The following is a 20,750-nucleotide window of genomic DNA, read 5'->3' as shown; positions in this document are numbered from 1 at the left end:
CAGGTTCCTGGAAGGATACAAACTCAATCACTTGTATGTGACTGCCATTTGCTTCACCCACACATTGTAAAGACAGTCTATAAATTCACATAAAGAGTACAACCTCACTGTCAGTTAATTTGGAAAAAGCAGACAGTAGAGCCACAGATGAAAGGACCCTGCACACATGTTAACAGCTGTGCTTCCAAACACAAACATGAGCAAGCAGTGAGCGTACAGATGAGACTCTGCTGACACATAACTGCCTGCTACAAAGCAATACTCACACAATATACAGTAAGAGGCACTAAAATACAGCAATGTTTATATATATTAACTTGTTTGTACCAGTTGTGACATTAGGGTTAGGGTTGTGGGCGAAGGGGGGGCAACTAATACATGTTTGTTACTCTTGTTTTGCTATATTTCTTTGTATGTGTGAAAACCTTTACAACAGTACGTGTTGCATATGGATGCCTCTTAGTATCTCACAGATATAACAAATTGAACTTATAAAATATAAACATATATGAACTATATATATCAAAATGACCTGGTTAAGGTTACAGAACGCCTGCTCAGGTTAAAATATCTTGATTATCTTCATGTTAAACACTGTGGTGGGAGACAAAAGACACACATCAAATTCGCAAACCTTTAAGTTTCAGTGGTGACACTTCACCACATTGTCTTCTTTGCACAGAAACCTTAAAGGTTTCTAAAAGACTTTAGTGAATGAAGCATTAAAACATTTTCCAGCAAATATTTCTGAATATAAAATAAAAGGTTAATTTAATGCCAGCACAGGCGAGGCAGCAGAGGGCAGCCACTCCACAGGAAGGTTTTTGGGCACATTTCTCATGTGGGGTTGAACCAAATTAAAAGAAATCAAAGCAAGACAGCAGGGTTCCCGTTGACATCCCCGCCAAGACGACAGGAAGCTGCGAGGGGAAAACAACCTGCAGCCTGCTGCTCTCAGGCTCTGGGGACCGGGAGTGACCAGCTGCCACCAGCCTGGGCTGAGGGCCTTAAATTTTTGCTCACGCTGTGAACGTATGTCAGGGTGGAGGAAGATAAAGCAGTCACAGGAGGAAAAGACAGGAAGACACTTCTGCTGTCAGCTGATGTCTGTTTTACACTCGGCAGTGTTATACCTTATAACGATGGCCTAATTAAAAAATAAAAGGTCTTATAATGTAGAAATAAAAATGAACTATTTAGGAATAGTGGACATGTAATAAAAGCAGTGAATCAGTCTTTGACTTGAAGGCAAAAGCGAATTGATTTTCTTGGCTTGAGTGTGTCTGTGTACTTATACAGGGTACAGGTGCAGCTCCTCTTATCTGGTACACCTACCTGGTGTATACCTACAGGCTGCAGGAAGGATATGATGAGTCAACATCCAGTGTCTAAAGTCAAATAAAAATAATGAAGCTTAATAAACTAACGCACACCTCCGAGGCTTTCATCATTTTCATATTTGAACTATAATCACAAGTTCAGCTATCAGAGCTCAAAACAAAAGACTTATAGACAGAGAGCAGCTTTAATATCAAAACACTTTATTTTACATACAAACAGTATCTTACAGCACATTTTTATTCATGTACACAAATGAGGAATGGAGTTAAGAGTTTGTAAAGGAAGCGCTATGAAAGCAGCACCATCTGCTGGTGGGAGAAGGCTACTGCGGCTTTAGGATCGCGCCCGGTGCTGGAGAAGACTCTCTACTTCCATCCTTGGCAGGTTTCGCTCACAGAGTTCAAGCTAAACAAGTCTGAACGCAGAAATGACCTCAGGAGTCGTTGGGGAGGCCAAACAGTTTGACGGTGCCTGCCTCCCGGTTGTTGTCGTACTTGCCCTCCTTGTCATCGCAGGCGTAGGCCAGCAGGGGCCTCTTTGGGTGCCAGGCAACTGTGAAGGTTGGAGAGTCACACTGAACTTCCCAAAGCTTCTCTCCTACAACACGAGGAGAAGACGGAGAATGTGTTTAATGCTTAGTAAAAAAATATATATATTTCAAATTTACAGCTCCAAACTGTCTCACTGACCCGTTTCCACCTCAGCGATGTCTATGAAGTGATCCTCGGAGGCCGAGGCTAGCATCTTGCCATCGTGGCTGAAGCTCAGAGTCCTCACTGGCCAGTCCAGTCTGCACCGTCAGAGCGATAAAAGAAAGAAACTCTCTGAGATCCAGAATAACCTTAGAGTCATAACGGCACATTTCTATTCCACGATAAAGATGTGATCCATGATGTGTTTTTATTTTTTATTTTTAAAAGACCATTACTGTAATTATCTCATGAAACCTAAAACTCTGAAAATAAACAGTCTCTGACCTGGAGAAGCAGCGGACACACACCAGCTCCTCCACGTCCCACAGGCTGACCAACGCATCAGCACTTCCTGTGGCAAAGTACTTCCCTGTGGGGTCAAACTTGATGCAGATGCAGTTGGACGGGTGGGCATTGATAGACTGGATGGGCTTCAACTCTGGATAACTGCGAAAAAACCCAGGTGTTTCAGAGGAGTCCACGTGGCTCGTGCACAGGTCAGGAAAAATGTGAGTCAGTGTAAAATACCTTCAGACCTTTAGTTATTGTTGACCTGCAGTGTTTGCATGTTCATTTCAAAGACAGAATTAGGAGCAGATAGAAAAGTTCCTCTGTTTTCTAATAATGCAAAAACACATTTTAAAGCCAAATCACAATGAAGTGGCGACCATTCCAGCCAGCTCTGGGATCAGCTTGTTGACATTTTCTCACCTTGATTTGAAAAAAGAGAAATCAAACTCCCCAACCTTTAGTTGTACACTTTCACTCAGCAGCTAGCCTGTGTTGGTGTGTGAGAAGCGACAGAGAACATGATGCTCAGCTTTTCATGAACATGCATGTCAGGAATGAACGTGAGCAGAAATCTGCTCCGTACCTCAGAATATTGATGCAGCCGTTTCCGTTGGTGAGGAAGAACATGTCGTTGTCGTTGTTCCACGAGATCTCATTCACCTCAAACTTGAACTGCTCTTCTGCCTTGGAGCGGTGCGTCTTGGCATCGATGAAAGTCACCACGTCATCTTTGTTCCCCACGGCAATGGTTTGACCATCCGGGCTCCAGCAGATGTTGATGTTTTCACCTTTAGACAAAGATTCAGTTTTGATGACACAGTGATGAGCGAGGTTTAAAGAAGGGTCATGACTCCTGTACGGGTGGGCATTTTGAATGACCGATACAAAAGTGCCCGCTATCATCCCAGCAGACTTTCCTCAGACGGTGAGACTATTGTATCTTTGAATAACCAGAAGGTTTTTTGTATTCATTTAAATTTTTGGGGGCTGACCAGCTGCACAGAGACGTTGTTTGTTCAAAGAACTGGTTACAACTCGCTGTCTAATGTAACCATGAATGAAGGAATAATTGTATTTTACTATGCTTTACTTATGACTTCATAATCTGGGAAGCTCGACTCACTAAACATCTTTGCCGCTTTACTGAAGTCTATAACTCACAATGGTTTATGTCAGTGTCTTTTCAAGAGTCTCTTCACCATCTAGTCATAGTAAGCAGCGCTGCAGCTAAGAGCGCAGGTAGCTCATTCAGCATTAATGCAAGCTGTGTGTTTAGAGGATAACATCAGACAAACAAGCCTTACAGAAGTCTGTATGACAATTATTTTTAATGAGATTTGAAGGATGTTCAAATTACAGAAGCTTCCCGGGAGAAACCACCTGGGAAAAATGAATCAGCAGGTACGGACTCATGAATTCACCATGAACAGGTGACTCTGTAACATTCTGATTAACAAATTTGGATGATGTCATTATACTCGGACTGTTTGCCATTTTCATGATTTTGTTTCATGCTGAACGAACATCCGGTTTAAAGAAGTGGAATCTTTCAAAGCCTTTGAGCATAAGCACTCAAAAATACTTAGGATTACTTTTAATCTTAATCTAAAATCTTCAACTGTCAATAGTAAATGCCCAATTACAATCAAATCAGAGTCTACAATGTTAACAAACTGACATAAATATACAGATGGGGTCATAAAGGATCCCAGTCAGTTACCTGAATCAGTCAGCTTCTATCAGCTACAATAACTCCCAAAGAGAAAATGCAGGCAAACAGCAGCAACCTGAGGTCAGTACTAGCTGCTGACTCTGTTCGCCACAAAAACCAAGAGCCTACCCTTCGTGTTGACGGTGGCGATGCATTTGGTGGTGCGTACATCCCAGATGCGGATGGTTTTGTCTCCGGACGCCGTGACAAACAGATCCGGGTTGGTGGGATGCCAGCAGAGCTGATCCACGCTGTCACTGTGCCCTCTGTAGTTGTTCTCTTTCACCTGCAGACAAACATCACATGTATCAGGCATCCATCGTGTGCCACTTTACAGAGCACATCCACAAGCAGCCCAGCAAGACGATCACCTGTAAAGTTTTCTCTTAGAAATATGACTCAGATTATCTTGCATACCACACTTTGTGGAAAGGAAAAAAAATTAGCATCCCTCAAGTTATAATTTAAACTTGAGGGCTGTGACTTTAACTTTCTGATTTGATCATGTCTCTTTACATAAATATGAAAGTTTATCAATTTGGGCATTTCAGTGATAAAAATACTAATCAGTAAACATATACGTAATTAAAATGAATAAAAAATTAAGTAGAAAGCTGGGCTGCAGACGGAGCTTATAGGTTTCTGCTTAATGACGTAAATTCCTAAATAACTACAAGGCTGTTCAGTTAGTGGCAGTTATTGAGTGATGGGGATTATCCAGGGGGCCGTGTTTTTTGTGACAGTCGGCTCTCTAACGTCCAACATTCATTCATTCACGGTAGCGAGCTAACCAGGCTAACGCTAGCATACTAGCAACATGCCGCTATGTGACTCACCAAACGGTCCTTTTCCAGCACGAAGACGCTCGCTGTTTTATCAAAGGACCCGGAGGCCAGCCTCCTGCCATCACAGCTCCACGCCACCGAGTGAACTTTAGCCGTATGAGCGGCGAATTCGCGGCTTTTGTTGTTATTTTTAAAGCTCTCCTGCATCTCTTGGAAATACTGCGACGCCATCTTGGATTCCTACGTAACAACAGTGGCCGCCGACTGTAGGCAATAGGTGGGTTTAAGGGAGCCTGCGCGCCATCTGGTGGTTCGGAGGGGACCGACACTTGTTTACTTTGCTCAGACGGTTAACTTTATAAAAGGCCCTGTAACCGTCCTGTAACATAAATACATTCAGAAAACAACAGTAGAAAAGAAGTATGTGTAAATCCATCTTATCTGTATTTTTTAATGCAAGGAATAAAATATTTAAATCGTTCTAAATACCAAATGAAAAGGCCTTATTATTGCAGGATATTGCTCATAAGAATGATTAATCAGTCAAATTAGAAACAGAAAAGTTAAAGTTATCCATTTAAACGAATATATAAGTAATCTCAAACTGTGACATCATTTATTTGAATTGATATGCATTTTCTAACAACTAAAACCAACACAAGAAAAACATAAAGCCAGACTTCACCTTGAAGAAACTTCAGCTGCATAAACCTTATGAATGAATTTAAACAGGTTTCGTTGAGCTTTGGGGAAATGGGCTATTTAAGAAATTTAGAATGAGCATCATCCATCATTTACAAACTGTCAGATCCTCGTTTCTGTATGACAGTAAAATATGAAACAGTTCAGAGCTCAGTCAGTGATCTTCAGTTTAAATCCCAGAAAACAAAAATTACTTCAGCTTCATTGTATTGTTTCTATCATTATTAATAATGTGGAATGTATAACATGACACAACCCATGCACAACACACTGCATGTTTAATCAGTCAAATTAGAAACAGTCTGGTTTGCAGCCTATGTGCATTTAATGTGCTACAGCTGATAGAGTTTTATCATACAGTTTAAAGTGGGTTAATCTATACATCAAAGTTTTTTTTGTGACTATTTGTGGAAGAACTGGAAAGAAGTGGCACGATCTGCTTTTAGGTAAATCATTATGAAATATTTTGCTTTTATTTTCTTCAATTTTTTCCTTCCTTTTGTAAATTCATGCAGAAAAAAATGCTTTACTATCTCTCATTTTCTAAAGAAAATACAGCAGTTCTTTGCACATAGGCCTACATGAACATCAACAGCGTGATAGGTTTGAGTACAAGAATAAATCCACTGATTGTGCACGGGGAGATTTTTATGCCCTTTGAACTTTACATCATCTTTTCTGACATATATCAGATTTTGGTCTATGACTTTAAGATTCAGTGGCAGTAACGCTGTCACTCAAAGTAATGCTATATGTTCATATTACCACACATGTGATCTTTGACTCGGCACACATTCATTATATCTTTCAATGATGTAACCAATGCAAGTTTCCAAATTCATTGTTGAAATAAAGACAGAAATCTCTCGTTTTATTTGAATTCCAATTTATTTAAAGTGATGTTTAAAAAAAACCAACACTCCATTTATATCTCAAACACACACAATGTCTAGTCACCCCATCTCTGTCAAATATGGTATATCCCTCGGTTAAGAAGCCACTTGGTTACCAACTAAGCAATCGATGCTAGGACCCAAAACCTGCACCATCTGCAGGGGGACTCCCCTGCCATCCGGAGGCCTGTGCAAGGCCTCAATATGCATAATATTCAGGCCTGAGGCAGCTTCTGATGTCGAGTGTGTGGTCCTTTTGCACTAGAGTAAAACACACCAAATGGACGGAACAAAATGCACTTTTTAAATGTGATTCTGTGTTTTAAGAAAAGATGACAAGCAGTGAAAGCGTCACATAAATGTGCCTTGCGTCTTTGCATACTCGTAAAAAAATGTTTTAATGTTGCGGGCACGTGCCAGGAAAGCGATGTAAAGACAGCAAGCCCTACAAAATAAAAGTCAACTGTTGTGGTGAGGAACGAGGGCGGTGTTTCAGGACACGTGCACACAGGTCTCTGGACTCAGTGCTGATTCAGTGGAGGAAGACATCTCGTCTCTGGTGGACTATGACACGATCTCATGAGTTTTCACGCCACAGACTATAACTCAGGATGTTGAGGTTTAGATGCAGGTGTATGGAGAGGTAGAAAAAGTACACAAGCACCCTAATTCCTCCAAAGCACTTCTATTCTTAGCTCATTTTTCCTCATCGTTTTCTCACTGAGGCCCCTAAAGTAGGTTTGATGAAGGTCTGACCCATGGACCCTGAGAACATTTCTGTGACATGTATCGTTAAAAAGCTTGTGTCGTGTTCCTCTAAACCTGAAATATCAGTCACATGTCACTTCTGTGTTTCCCCCCTTCTCACCTTGCATGACTTATGACGACACACCTGGACTGAAAGGTGTGAGAAGGCAGGAAGCGTTTGTTTTTTTTAAACCCTGTCTATAAAAATGACTCCCAGGTGTTTTCATCAGCCCGAGCTCATACTCAGGTAAACGCCTGGACAGGTGGAGCTGCAGGCAGCTGCAGGAAGCTGAAAGCAGCACAACAAAACTAAACTGTTCATTTACTTCATCTGGAACTTTCTGAAACATCCAATGCTTTCATCATTGACTACAACATGTCTGAAAAGAAGCTTCGATTTTAACATCCCCACATTACCAAAAAACACGCTTTTAAAACTGCAATCATCTGTCTGTTGGTACATTTGGTATTGCTTGGTTTGCCGGAGAACACAGCAGAATCTGTGGTGCACATCTCAAAAGCAACCCATGACAAAGTGTTTCGTTTGTTTGAAAGCAGCAGAAGAAGAGCGTTTCTCCACTATTTGCAACTGCAGGTCATAAACAGAGAAAAACCAGTTATGCTCGCGCCGCTGAGGATGCCAGCTGCAGCACAGGTCTAACTTAACCAGGAGAAAAATTACAGGACGTGGAGGCAAGGCAGGAGAAGCCAGAGAATTGGGCTCTATAACAGTACAGCGCATTCCTGCTGATGACACAAAGTGACGCTGAGCAGAATCTTTGTGCATCAAATAGAACTAAATCAACCTAAAGCTTTGCAGTCTTTATACAAGTCAAAGTGTCTGAAGAAAACTGAGTATCTGTGCAAAAATAGTGCAGCTTCCCTTGTACAGTGCAGCCCGTCCTTCCTCCTGGATCCACAGGTTTATTTTCAAAAATCATCAGAGAAGCGAGCGGCCGATAAAAGCCGTTGTAGAAAAGCCAACAGTGCACTAACGCTGTTCTTTTGGCTCCTTTGAGACTTTTTGGTGTTTTTAGAAGTAGCTACAAAAATCCGAGTGTCAGTTTTATTGAATGTGAGCACGTTAGCCTCATGTGGAGCAGCAGATACAGTCGGTCTTTGTGCAGCTGGAGTTTCTACAATGGCTGATCACCTCCCCTTATCTGAGCCCTGCTTTTTTCATAAAGTCACCAGTGCATTAGCTCTTACTGCTCTGTTACCTGCGCATCTTCATCCGAGCGAGTTGTTAGTCGGTTAGTGTAAATCCAAAAAAAACATAAATACAAAAGTACAACAAAATCAACGTTTCCATTTTTGATCTGACACAGTAAACAAAAGGCAAACACTCTGCAAATCATCTGATCTCATCACTCTTTTGTCAATAAACGCACAAACCGAAGATACTCAGAGTCCATCCTAGCACTCTGCGTCTGCGCTGCCGTTGATTGAGCTGTCGCAGAGGGCGGCGTCTGCATCATCACCGGGCACTGCATGGTCGACTCCGTTTGACTTGATTTGATCCTCCTTGACACTGTGGAGCAGAGACAGCAAGCAACATGTAAGAGACCGAGAACAGCCGAGACGCAGCGATCACTGTAATCTGTGGAGACCAGGTCAGCATCAACCTTGTGCTGGAACCTGGACTCTAAAGCTGCAGCTAACTACATAGCCTCCTTCTTGACTGCATGACTTCAAATATTCTTTTCTGTGTTTGTTTTACACATGCAAAGGTTTTTAGATTAGATACATGAACTTCCAGGGATACTGATGGCGTCTCCACCTGGGTCAGAAAGTATTAGGACGGGATGGAGGGCATGCTTGTGATGAGTGTCGCTCCACCTGTTTATGCAGCCGTTGCTGACTGGAGACTCGGCTGTTTCTTTCTCAGATAGAGAGCTGCAGGACCTCCTCTCCTTGCCCGTGTCCGAGCTCTTCCTCCGGGCTACGACTGGCCCCGAGCCCGACCCCCGTCTCTCTGGGCTAAGCCTGGGCCCTGCTGGGTCAGACGGGGCACTCAGCCCGCCGGGCCCTTCTGGATCTTTGCCGAAGTCGCTGCTGGTTCGCCTTCCATTCAGGCTGTCAGAAGATGAGACGTGGCTCATACGGCCCTCATCTGGTTATCAAAGAGACAGACAAAAACCAAAAAGCAGGTTTTTACATGAGTCTGTCTTAAAAAAATGGTACAGAACTTAGAATGTCAGATGTCTGATAATAGAGGGTAGATGTTAGTTTCATCTGTGGCTTTATATTCTCTGACTGCATGTATTGAATTTCTATTCATCTTTATTTTATTTTTATTTGCTTTTTAACACTGTTTTTATCTTCCTTGAACTTTTTCTCCTACTCAAACTACATCCTACTGCTTACTGCTCGCTCTTCTTTGTGTCATTGTTTTTTTTTTTTAGAAATTAGAAGTTTTGTAGATGAATATTTATCCAGCTCAAATACTCTGCACACTTAAAATCAGAAGGTTGTGGCTCTTTTTGCCAAACGGGTCAATCAATGCGAGGAAAGCAGAGCAGAAGTGTTTGTCCTGTGTGCGCAGTGCGCCCTCTGCTGGACACAAACTGACACAGCAGTTTGGAACGACTTTTGTTCATTAAGCTTTTATTAAGATCTTATATTCATATTATCCTGATTATACTTAAATACTTTTACTTCAGTAAAAAACAACAATAGTAGAACTTTTAGTGACAGTATCCTGACCAACACTATGGCGGCTCTTTGAGGTCCTTGTTGGCACTTTTGATAATGATTTTCAATATTTCTAAAGACTAAATGTTTTATTGTATATAATTAATGAAAATAGCTGCTGACGCAATGCTGATGAGCTGCTTGGTGACAGGTTGCTACCTCCTGAACCGGCCTCGCCCGCCTTGTTGCGTCGGCGTCTCAGGATGACCTCCAGCTCGCTGTCCTTCTTTCCGGGAGGTGACGGTCCCGACTCCTGCGAGCCTCGGCTGGGGCTCCTCTTCACCGTCTCCTGGAGGAGTACACACATTACTGCAGGAAGTATAGTTTTTTAATCTGAAAACAAATTGTTTCCAACCAGCGATGCTACAACTGATCCTACTGCACAATCCTAACTGTCAGGTCCAGAAAACATAAATACTACATTTAGACATTGTTACAGTGTCAGTCAGCTGAACCTGAGACCTCTGTGCTAGTCACAGGTTGCCTTTAACAAAAACTTTGTTTGAGCACCAGAGTGTTCATAAGTGCACCCGGCACGATCAGGTGGTGGGGGAAGATGCTCCAGTCTCGACGCACCCTAACGTGTCGTGAGGGTGTGCTGGAAACACGAGGCTGAGACATTGAGTCAGAGTGGATCACACAACTGCTCAGAGCTACAACCTCCTTGGTGGGCTGTTTAGTGTCCCTCCCACTCGAGTGGGAGGGCTGAATGTATTGAATGACACGAGGTCTGTCTCTGGGGGAGTTTTGAATTATCCTTCATGCAGTTTCTCGTATTTTCACAGTTAACCTGATGTTTTGCGTTGTTTCCGTGTCTGGCCTCCTCTGCTCTTTGTCTGCTCTGAGCAACTTGGTTCAGCGAAACGGAAAACCACATCCAGATCAATCCTCAAACACCCTGCAGCAGGTCTGATGGAAACAAGCACCATCTTAAGCCTGGCGTATTCGTGGGGTCAGAGCTTACGATGCGCACCGCCCACCAGGGGCAATGCACTTATTTCTCCTCTTGACATCTCCAGTGTACACAGGAAGATCCATGCAGTTTGTCTGAATATTCTCTTTTCACATTTAACAACATTTAACACGCTGCAGTAAAGCCAACATAAGCCCGTTTTACCAGGATGCCTTTCAGTTCCTCCATGGCGCTCTCCTGCTGTTTCTCCTCACAGGTTGGAGGCTGCTGGAGCAAAAACAGAAACATCACACTTGACCTTCATGTTCCACCGACAGATCTGTGCAGCCTCACTAGCAGAGAATCATGGAAAAGGAGAAGAAGCTTCTAGTAACTGAGCAGGCACATGGTGTCGGGGCCATGAAGTGCTTAACAATGGACGTTAAAGTGACATGTTTTAGTGACTGGAATAGGACCTGCTGTGTGTGTGTGTGCGTGTGTGTGTGTGTGCGTGTGTGTGTGTGTGTGTGTGTGTGTGTGTGTGTGTGCGTGCGTGTTAGTCTCTCTGGAAAGCCCAGAGAGCAACTGTGACTTGACTCACTTTTACTGCTATCCTCTGCAGCAGCACAAAGAAGAAGAAACATGGAGAGGAAAGAGAGGACAGTAATCAGGCAGAGTGCTTTCAGACTGCACGAGAAAAAACAGCCCTGAAAGTATTAACAGACACCCGGATTCATTTTCACATGAACAACGAGCTGAGATAAAACAGGAAGGATGAATCAGGAAGTACAGATTGATTTTTTACAGCTCATATTTGTGACATTTAATCTCTTACTCTTGTTGAAGGTAAAACAAATCAATGGACAATGAATCAAATCAATGACAACAAAAGAACTCGTTTGACAATTAGTTTAAAATGGTGATGAGCAAATGCGTCTTCTTATAGAGTGTATGCTTCACTCACATTCTGGAGCATTAAAATACACTATAGTAAATACTGTGATCTTTTTTCTTTACATATTAAAGTGAGCAGGAAATGATAAAAAAAATGAACGATCAGATTATATGTGGTTCCTGTCAGAGACTTCACCTCACAGCCTTTACCAGCTGATAGATCAAGCTCAGGTGTTTCTACATCCATTTATATATTTGGGAATCAATGGAGGGGTGTCAGTGTTTCTAAAAATACCCACAGAGACAAAAGCCCCAACAACAATGACCCAAGCTTCGTCGTTGGCTTCATATAAGACTAAAGAAGAGACACACAAAGGACACAAAACAACAACAAAGAGAAGAAAACAAGTGACAGAAACGGAGGCAGGTCGACCGCAAAGACACACAAACGCCTGTTATTCCTGACAGGTGACGCATGTCTGTGCCTCGTCATGCTGGAAATGCAGCTCAGCACATTTACTGGTTTAAACTGGAGTTCACATCTGCACTCGTAACTCCAGTCGTGTCCTTGTTTTTCAAATTTAGCTGTGAAAAAAAAGGGTTAGGGTTACGCCTCTCAGCGTGCAGTGCTCCGTCTCACCTTGGTGTCCTGACTCTTGACGGGCCGCAGGACGACGCCATGTTTGATCCGCTCCATCATCTCGTTCACTGCCTTCACTTTCACGTCATCCACACCTTCAGCAGCAGCTGGACAGCCAGAGGGAGACAAACCCAAATTACACCTACTGGATTAACATAGCGTTATCATTTATTTCTGAGGCTGGCTTTGGCTGAGAACACGCTGCTGACCATAACAATCATGATAAATAATAACAATAACATTCTGTCTATCAATACATGAATATAACACAGTGTGGTGAAACCCACCAGGAGGCTGCTCAGCCTTCACGGAGGCTTTGGAACCTTTGGAAGATTTCCTCATGATGGCTATCAGAGAGCTGAGAAACAGGCAAAATGATTCAAAATGAAAAACCAAGAAACAAAAGAAAAATCATGAGGTCAGACTTATGTGCAAATAGTCAAATTTACTTCCTATTACAGCTTCAGCGACATGTTTATCTCACATATGAAAGAAAATCCATATCAGCTTTTTATCAGATTGTTGTTACTCTCAGTATCAGATACGGGAAAATAAATGCGTGATTTTAAGTCCTTCTCTTAATATTTATTTATTTATTCATGTGTTTGCCCTCACTGGCAGCCAGACTTTCTGATTGGCCGAGACAAACGCTGGTCTCTCACCTGAGGGGGTTACATCTGGAGGGCGGAGGCGGAGGTGGAGGGGGAGGGGGAGGAGGAGGGGGTGGCGGTGGCTGTGGAGGAGGGGCGGGAGGCGGCGCGACCCCAGGTGCAGGAGGAGGAGGGTCTGTGCTGGTTGTCATGGCGATTTTTTTCTGGGCCTCCTGGAGCTCGTGAACTGGAGAGGAGAAAACGTGAGCGGTTAAAAATCCTCTCAGCTGCTGGAATGATGATTTTCTTTCATTGAAGCTCCTTCCTAAACTCAGAGAGCAGGATCTGGTCATGTTTTTAACCGTTGTCATTGGTTGCTGGTTTTAGCCCTGACATCATGTGACCCATTTACGAGTATCAGACAGTGTTGTGAGGCTGGAGTCATCCTGTTTCTTTCTGCATCAGCAGAGGAATAAACACAGGAGCCACGAAGCACCGAGACCTGTAACCCTCTTATTTAATCAGCCATCGGGTCAGCTGTTTCCTCCTCACATTATACTACAATAGAAAATCACTAAAAACCGTAAAACATTGACTGTACCATGGATATTTTATTTTTACTTAGTTTTGCTTAATGTGAATTATAAATGTAGATTATTTCTCATTAATCAGTCTGCTGCAGTTCGCTTACTTGCTCCTCGTCTATAGAAGATTCAGGAAAAAGTGCTTGAAAGAGACTCAAAGCTAACATAGAAATTATTGATTACTTTGCTAACTGCATTAGGGACCGAGCAGTTAACCTAACCCTCGGTGGACTCACAGCCGTGTTGACCTGCTGTGAGCTTGAACAGTGATATCATAAAGAGCAGGAATGAGCTGATTAACTCCCAGGATCCTCTCAGCAGGCAGGACTCTCACCCACAGACTGTCCATCTCTTTCAGCAGCATCCACCTGCTTCTCTACACAGACACAGACAAGCTGCCCGGTCCAAAGGAAAGATGGAGGATGAATATAAAAGCCAGTCAGGGAGCAGGTCAGACAAAAACATGAGTTAAACCAGACTTAAACAGTTAATATTTGTATTATTGTCTCTCATATTCAGCTTCAGTGAGTTTGTGACATTTTACTTGAATACAAGAATTATCTGAACCTCATCTCATGGCACCTGCTTCTGTGTTTAAAAGCTGTGGGGTCTTTCTCTGTATGTGAGAGTGTGGGACCTGATCGGTGCCTCAGATTACCATTCAGCCTGCCTGCTGCTGTATGTTATTCCCTTTTCCTATTTTAACTAATTTTTTCATCTATAATGTGGAAAACTTTCATTCCAGAAGATCACAGTGGGCACAATTCAGTAAATACAGCCTCCCTTCACCTCCAGTGTTCTATACTAGGCACACAATGATATTAAAGTTTTAATCAACACATAAGGTCAGCTGACAAAATGAGGAATCTGTGGGTGTGCAGAGTTATCGAGTCCACCCCTGCTAATCCTCTGCATATTCATCAGCACGTCCATTTTATTAGGAACAAAAATGGAAAACAGAAGGTTGAAGCGGTCTGATTCTGGTGCAGCTTGATCTGAGCACTAAAACTGGGTCAATTGACACATGCCACATTGGCTGGAAAAGTATTGGTGCATAAATAACATGTAGCAGCATGAGGCTTCACTGATCCCAGTTTTAACAGGACTCCAGTTTTCATGCAGCTGAAATATTATTCTGTCCTTTGAAAGAAGAGACGCGCCCACAGGTCTGAGAGGAAGTGTTTGTTCTATCTTTAGCTTCATCACGTCTTCCTACAAAAGCAACAATCTACTTCACTGTGTTACACTCAGTTTGTTTAGGCAGACTCTTGCCAGCCAATCACAGATAGTTTTTTTCTGTTGCTATGCTGTGTGTCTCCTGTCTCCTTTTAATGTTAAACTTCTATTTTAATGCTCACCTGAGGACTTGGTGAAGTGCACCTCCTGTATATATTCTCTATGGGACACTCTTAATGTGTGTGCGTCTCCACCTCCACCCACCTTTTTCCTCCAGCTCCTCGTTCTTCTTCAGTGCCTGCTCCAGTCGTCCCTCCGCCTCCTTCTTGTCCACCTCAAGCAGCTCCAGCTGCCTCTGCAGAGCCTCTAGCTGTGTCTTCACACGGTTCTGCTCCAGCTGTTCCTCCAGGTTCTGCACCTACACACAGGCGTAGCACATGATTCAGAACAAGCTACACAGAAGCACCGTTACCAGACTGAAGGCTTTCCAAGCATGCAGCACTGGATGAAAGGCCATCAGACCCATTAAATCACATGACCACCGCATCTCATCAAGGAATAACTAAAAAGTAAAGGACCAGCTTCACCTATTGTTAGATTATAATATTATTTTATGCCATGTTATACTCCTAATTAAAGATTGTGAATTATTATGTAGTTTTAGTTTGCAGTATTCTCCTGAATTAGAAGAAGCTGATAACTATTGCATTCGTTAAACTGATTTGCATTACATTAGACTGCTGATTTATTGTGGATGAATGATATTGTTTTATGATGTTATAAGAAATACTGTTTGCAGAGAGTCATCGCCTTATTTGTCTGATTAGAAGAGAACAGAGCATGCTGGAGTTTTCTGCCCCATCTCAGCAGGAGCAGATAAACGGGGAGCCAAGGTCGTAGCTTAGGCGCCGTGTGAGAGAAAAGCATGTGAATGTTTAGGCTTTTATGATAAGGTGGGAGAACCAGAGGCTATAAGAGTTTGAGCAATGCTCCACCATTTTGAGATCTGAGGCTGTCTGCGTACGGTGTCCATCTCCCACGCGTGTGTTCATTAAAATCATCGTTTGACTTAACCCGGCCGGACCAGTGTTGTTATTGTGGTTTTTCTCTTGTCTCCATCCCCAATATTTTGAACCATAACACTATGATACCTGCAGAATGTCACCAACTGTTGAAGCAAAACTAAAAATCTAATTACCTGAGTTATTATACTACATGTACTCTTGCTTTGGATTACTGAGGGTTTTATTCACCTCCCAGCACAAGTCGGCTGTTTTAAAACTGAACCTTTAACAACCTTCTCCTTCTTCCAGCTGCTCCCTTTAGGGGTCGCCACAGCTTCCTCCATCACACCCTATCCCAACATCCTCCTCTGTCACACCAACCCTCTGCATGTCCTCCTTCAGTATTTATTTTTCCTTCAGTCAACGTCATGATGGGACCGGTGTGAAATATGTTACAAGAAATATGTAGTACTGTAGACTGTGTCATTTCAGACTATGTGCATATTTTCTGTTTATTGGTATATTATTGACTGTCTGATCAACATGCAAACCTGTTAGAAGAATTTAAGTTGTACTATGATTTATTCACTTATGCATTAAGGTTTTATTACTTAGCATGCTTCAGAATGTTCATATATTTCACAGGGACATTAGAAGTAACTCTTAAAGTTTAAACTGCAGATGTCTATTATTAAAAGATACCTCCGTTATGAAGCTTTCGAATGTATTACAATGCTCATATATTTGTGTATCACATGCCATTACATCCTGTCACGTACACACACACACACACAGAGAACACACACACATGCTGATAAATATGCTTGAAAAACAGGAAATGCAACTGTCCCTTTGTATAAATAAATCTGACTGCAAGGCCTCGGGTGTGGATCTCCTTCGAGCTTCCACCCGTGCACGTCTTCATTGTTGAACCTTGAACAACAGTCTGAGTGTCTTTATTCAACCTGTAGAATGTCTTGTTTAATTGAAATAAACCATTGACAAAACCAAAGAAGAGCATTAGCAAAGAGCAAGCTTCAGTGCTAAACCGATTGAACTCATTTAAAAATCAAAACAAAAATTCCAAAATGTCCAGAAAAGCAGAATCTCCAGGAAGCACCGAGGCAGGACTACAGAAGGAACTGAGAACAAATGGAGCCAATGAGGGTGGAGAAGATCAGAAAAGGAACTAGAGACAAAATGCAAAGCCCGGAAGTGAAACCGCAACAAGACACACAAGAAAAATAATATAAAATTTTAATTTAGATATTTAAACTCTTTGAGCACAGCGGAAATATTTCAGCACAGGCACAGCTCTCACTCACCGCTTTGACTGAGAGTATTATTTAACTGCTCTACATGATTTCACAGGTAAACACAACAAAATCACACCTCTGCTATTATCCTTAACCATGCACGATGATCATATTTGCTTGTTTCAGGATATATTCACACAGCTCCAGCAGTAGAAACTCCGCCTTCTTGGCAGTGAAATTAAGGCTGCAGAAGAAGAGTCTTCATATTTTACCTTCTGCTGATGCTGCAGTCGCTCCTCCTCCAGGGTTTTGGTGACAGCAGCAACGTCTTCAAGGGCTTTGAGTAGCTGAACGCTGGGCTCAGCACTCTGCAGCAGCAGCATGCTTTGCCTGTTGGCCTCCTTCTGCTTCACCAGCATCTGCAGAAAACCGAGGACGATAATGAGGATAATGGGAACAAAGGAAGTTTTAGAAAGAGAGAAGGAAATGCCCGTCTGTGAATCTTTACTCTAAACAAACCATCACAGAATCTGCTTTAATCCCACAGACTGTTCACTTTTCAGATCAGTAAAAACCAGATTCAGGACATTTCACCAATATTAACACACACATCAGTTACAAGCACAGAAACACAGTTCACTGTTTATCACTGAAGCTAGCAGCAGCAAAGCTCAGCTTGGATTATCAGAATGAATGACTTTAGAAAACTGTGGGAGTCACAAAGTGCTCTGGACGAAGAGGAGAAACTCTCAAATGCAGATTATGCAAAATATGAAGATTAAGTTCTGCAGCTGTGGTGAGACAGCAGCCGCAGCAGCAAGCATGGCTTTTATGTATTAACGTAGTGAAAGATTAGTCATTGTGTTTGCCAGCTGGAAAACTGGAAGCAGTGTTTGATTCCACCATGAATCATATTTCAAATTTCTGCTCTGCCAAGACAAACAGGAAAAGGCAGATTTCAAGCTGTACAGCCGCATTTCTGTGACTCGCTCTTTACCTCGTGTGCATAAGTTTCAGCTTTGACTCGGAGGCTCTGCTCCAAGTCGAGCTGCTCCTTCATTCCCTCGTACTCCTGAGCTGCCATCATGGAGACTGCAGAGACGGGGGGGGCATGTTTAGAAAGGCACTGATGTTACGCTAAGGGTTTGGAGTTATTAGCATAGCAGCATAAATGTGATGCTGAATGAGGTTACTTGTGCTTTTACTCCAGCTCTCTGCTTTGCATTAAGTTGCTCTTTGCCTGCAGTTTATTTCGACTCACCTCTGTTAAATCTCTTGATGGTTTTGCTTTGCTGCTCGACTGTTTCACGAAGCTGCTTCATCTCGGTCTGATCTTTCTCTGACTGCTCGCAGTGGAAGAGCAAACACACAGAAAACGTCTTAAAAACAGAAACTTTATTTCTCTTTCTATTTTTATTTATGAAATCTTCATGACTATCGAGACACTGACCCACAGTTTAAGCTTGTATGATAAGAGAAAGGTTTGGACTGAAAAAATGTTTCCAGAAACAAACTAATCACGTGACCCATGATGTCACAAACAGTAATGTTTGTGCTGTGCAGTATTCACCTGTGTAATCAGCTCTTCTATCCTTTGCTGCTGGTCATGAATCTGACAGACAAAATTCTTCTTCTCCTCCAACAAGCTGTTCACCGTCTCCCTCAGCTCTGAGCAAACACAGTGAAGTATATTCATTTATTCAGATTAGCAGCTGAATTATGGAGTGTATTGGAAAACTCATCAAGTGCAGTGATTTAAAAATATATTATTAGCAAGAATGAATGAGTAAAAATGAATCCGTGACAAAAACGTTGTTCCAGAACACGTTCCTGCTGTTTGTGGAAGGTGAACCTCATTTGGTGAGCTGTACCTTTAACCTGCTGATGGTACTGCGTGAAGACGTCGGGGCTGCAGTCTCCCGTGTCTGCTGCGTCTGCGTCGGCCTCCAGCGCGATGCAGTCGGAGATGCTGGGGAGCAGCTCGTCCAAACACGGCCGTGACGTCAGACTCGGGTACTTCAGCTTCCTGTTCTCACAGTTCAGCTGCAGGTCAGAGGTTACAGGGGTCGACAGTAAGAGCAGCTCAGTGAGATTAAAGCCCCAGAAATCATAGATCACAAACTACCGGGATCAATCCTGAAGCACACATTTCCTGTTTACTGCATTTAGATTTTAATAGATTTTAATAATAATTTTTGCTCTGGTCTGGATTATTTTCTTTTCATTTACAACATTAGTTGGTCTGACAGGTTACGTTGCTTTTATTTTATGAGTTGAGATGTTTCTAATGCTCTGTGATGATGATTTGTTGTTGTTTTTTTGTCTTTTAGAACTTATTTTTAGTCAATAATAATAATCTGGGCAGGCATCATGTATGTCAGGCGTCACACTGGACAAACGATCAGTTCATTTATTCAGAAACTAAATCGGCAACAGGAGGCGAGAGACAAACAGTTTGTGGAAGAAATGATAGAAAGTGACAGCACTTTAAGGCATTATTAGTACTTTTATCAACATGAAAATCTGTTCCGTACCTTTAAACTGTATAATTGTTCACCATCATCGCTGTACCTGTTCTAAGTATTTTAGACATATTACTACATCATTAATGTAACCACACAGCTGTTGCAGTGGAGGCATTAATGCACACAGATAATGTAGTCAAATCGTCTCTGTGCACAGTCATCCTGACTCACTCCTCCTGATACTGCCAGCTGAGCCCTGATAATTCTAATCTTAGCATTGATTATTGAGCAGCGTATGTGTGTGTGTGTGTGTGTGTGCGTGTTTGCGTGCAACCTTTGTGGCCAGGGCCTCTGCATTCTCCCGACACGACTTCTCGATCTCCAGCTGAGTCTGCAGAACACTCACCTCCTCAATCACCATCTGAGACACTGAAGGAGTACACACACACACACACACACACACACACACACACACACACACACACACACACACACACACACACACACACACACACACACAGAGTGTCAGTTTTGCTTTCATACTCTAAATGTTGAGTAATAACACAGCATAAGTAATGCAAGTACATAAATATGGTTTTATTGTTACTGTTTTACACAATATTCACAGAATGAATTGACTTTGACAGAGATCACCATTTTTTAATGTCTGCAGCCAATACTAAAACATCATTTCAAAAAAAGCATCAAACCTCGAGATTTGTGAATAAAATCAGTGCTCAGCAAATTTTCACTTTAGCTGCAAGCGACTGTTATTTAGACACACACAGATGCAGTTGAAGCTACTCGACCTTTGAACATAATAAAAATCAGGTTTGCAGTACAGATCGTAACCTTTATTGAACCTTAAGCGAACAATGGCATGTCCACAGTGAGTTGCAGGTTTTGACCAATCAGAAAGACAGATATTTAAACATGTAAAGTGAGTCATTGAAAGGTCCTTTGAGTGAGTATCTGTCTCCTTGATGCAGAGAAGAGAAGAAGCATGCAGAGCATCGTGCCGTGTCGTTTTGCTCAGAGAGTATCTGCTAACACAAACAGCTGAAAGAAGCAGGCTTGAGGTTGTTAGACGCTCACAGCTGTCGAACATGTCACCGAGCCTTTGTGACTCCTGGGTTATTTTAAAATGACCCAGATCTGGAGACTTGGTGAAAAAAATGGAGAGTGAGAGGAGAGAAGTAGCTTTGCTATCGTGTCAAAATAAAGCTCAACTCGTCTCACTGTGCTGTCGTCTCTGCTGCATTCTGGGTGTAACTGGTTAGAGAGCTCTGATGATTAATCCCCAGAGTTTACAGTTTGTTACAGACGCTAGGACACATTTCTCAATACTTAGGTCACTTTTGCAAAACTCTTCACACAATCCTCCTAACTGACC

The 20,750-nt window shown here is 42.4% G+C and overlaps 2 protein-coding genes across 2 annotated transcripts in view; both read right to left on the bottom strand.

Annotated features, from left to right (window-relative positions):
• Positions 1 to 1,511: 1,511 nt before the first annotated feature.
• thoc3 (THO complex 3) lies at positions 1,512 to 5,173 on the bottom strand. Its single transcript, XM_005737761.2, has 6 exons — positions 4,872 to 5,173; positions 4,165 to 4,321; positions 2,908 to 3,112; positions 2,319 to 2,480; positions 2,031 to 2,131; positions 1,512 to 1,938 (listed from the first exon to the last, which is right to left on the bottom strand). Exons 1-6 carry the CDS (start codon positions 5,049 to 5,051, stop codon positions 1,775 to 1,777), a joined length of 969 nt encoding a protein of 322 aa, XP_005737818.1. The 5' UTR covers positions 5,052 to 5,173; the 3' UTR covers positions 1,512 to 1,774.
• A 1,246-nt stretch (positions 5,174 to 6,419) lies between these two features.
• shtn3 (shootin 3) overlaps positions 6,420 to 20,750 on the bottom strand; it is a 34,956-nt gene continuing 20,625 nt past the window's right edge. Inside the window, exons 3-17 of the mRNA XM_013912032.1 lie at positions 19,692 to 19,786; positions 18,764 to 18,935; positions 18,463 to 18,560; positions 18,154 to 18,235; positions 17,890 to 17,984; positions 17,165 to 17,311; positions 14,897 to 15,050; positions 12,945 to 13,119; positions 12,570 to 12,640; positions 12,283 to 12,389; positions 11,350 to 11,364; positions 10,974 to 11,036; positions 10,016 to 10,145; positions 9,002 to 9,275; positions 6,420 to 8,693 (exon numbers count right to left, since the gene is read on the bottom strand). Of these exons, the coding sequence (XP_013767486.1) occupies positions 8,579 to 8,693; positions 9,002 to 9,275; positions 10,016 to 10,145; positions 10,974 to 11,036; positions 11,350 to 11,364; positions 12,283 to 12,389; positions 12,570 to 12,640; positions 12,945 to 13,119; positions 14,897 to 15,050; positions 17,165 to 17,311; positions 17,890 to 17,984; positions 18,154 to 18,235; positions 18,463 to 18,560; positions 18,764 to 18,935; positions 19,692 to 19,786 (1,793 nt within the window). The 3' untranslated portion in view covers positions 6,420 to 8,578. The remainder of the gene's footprint in view (positions 8,694 to 9,001; positions 9,276 to 10,015; positions 10,146 to 10,973; positions 11,037 to 11,349; positions 11,365 to 12,282; positions 12,390 to 12,569; positions 12,641 to 12,944; positions 13,120 to 14,896; positions 15,051 to 17,164; positions 17,312 to 17,889; positions 17,985 to 18,153; positions 18,236 to 18,462; positions 18,561 to 18,763; positions 18,936 to 19,691; positions 19,787 to 20,750) is intronic.

The sequence above is a fragment of the Pundamilia nyererei genome, unplaced genomic scaffold (genome assembly GCF_000239375.1).
Source record: "Pundamilia nyererei isolate P.nyererei 1_Seehausen unplaced genomic scaffold, PunNye1.0 scaffold00079, whole genome shotgun sequence".
NCBI classification, from domain to species: Eukaryota; Metazoa; Chordata; class Actinopteri; order Cichliformes; family Cichlidae; genus Pundamilia; species Pundamilia nyererei.
This window is presented reverse-complemented; position numbering and strand designations above follow the sequence as displayed.

Bases quoted from the DNA above. Each gene is read 5' to 3' on its own strand.
- thoc3 (XM_005737761.2), bottom strand. From the start codon at position 5,051: ATGGCGTCGCAGTATTTCCAAGAGATGCAGGAGAGCTTTAAAAATAAC. The intron at 3,113-4,164 runs GTAGGCTCTTGG...CTTTGTCTAAAG, and splicing joins CGCCACCGTCAACACGAAGG to GTGAAAACATCAACATCTGC. The intron at 2,132-2,318 runs GTCAGAGACTGT...CTGACGGTGCAG, and splicing joins TGTGTCCGCTGCTTCTCCAG to ACTGGACTGGCCAGTGAGGA.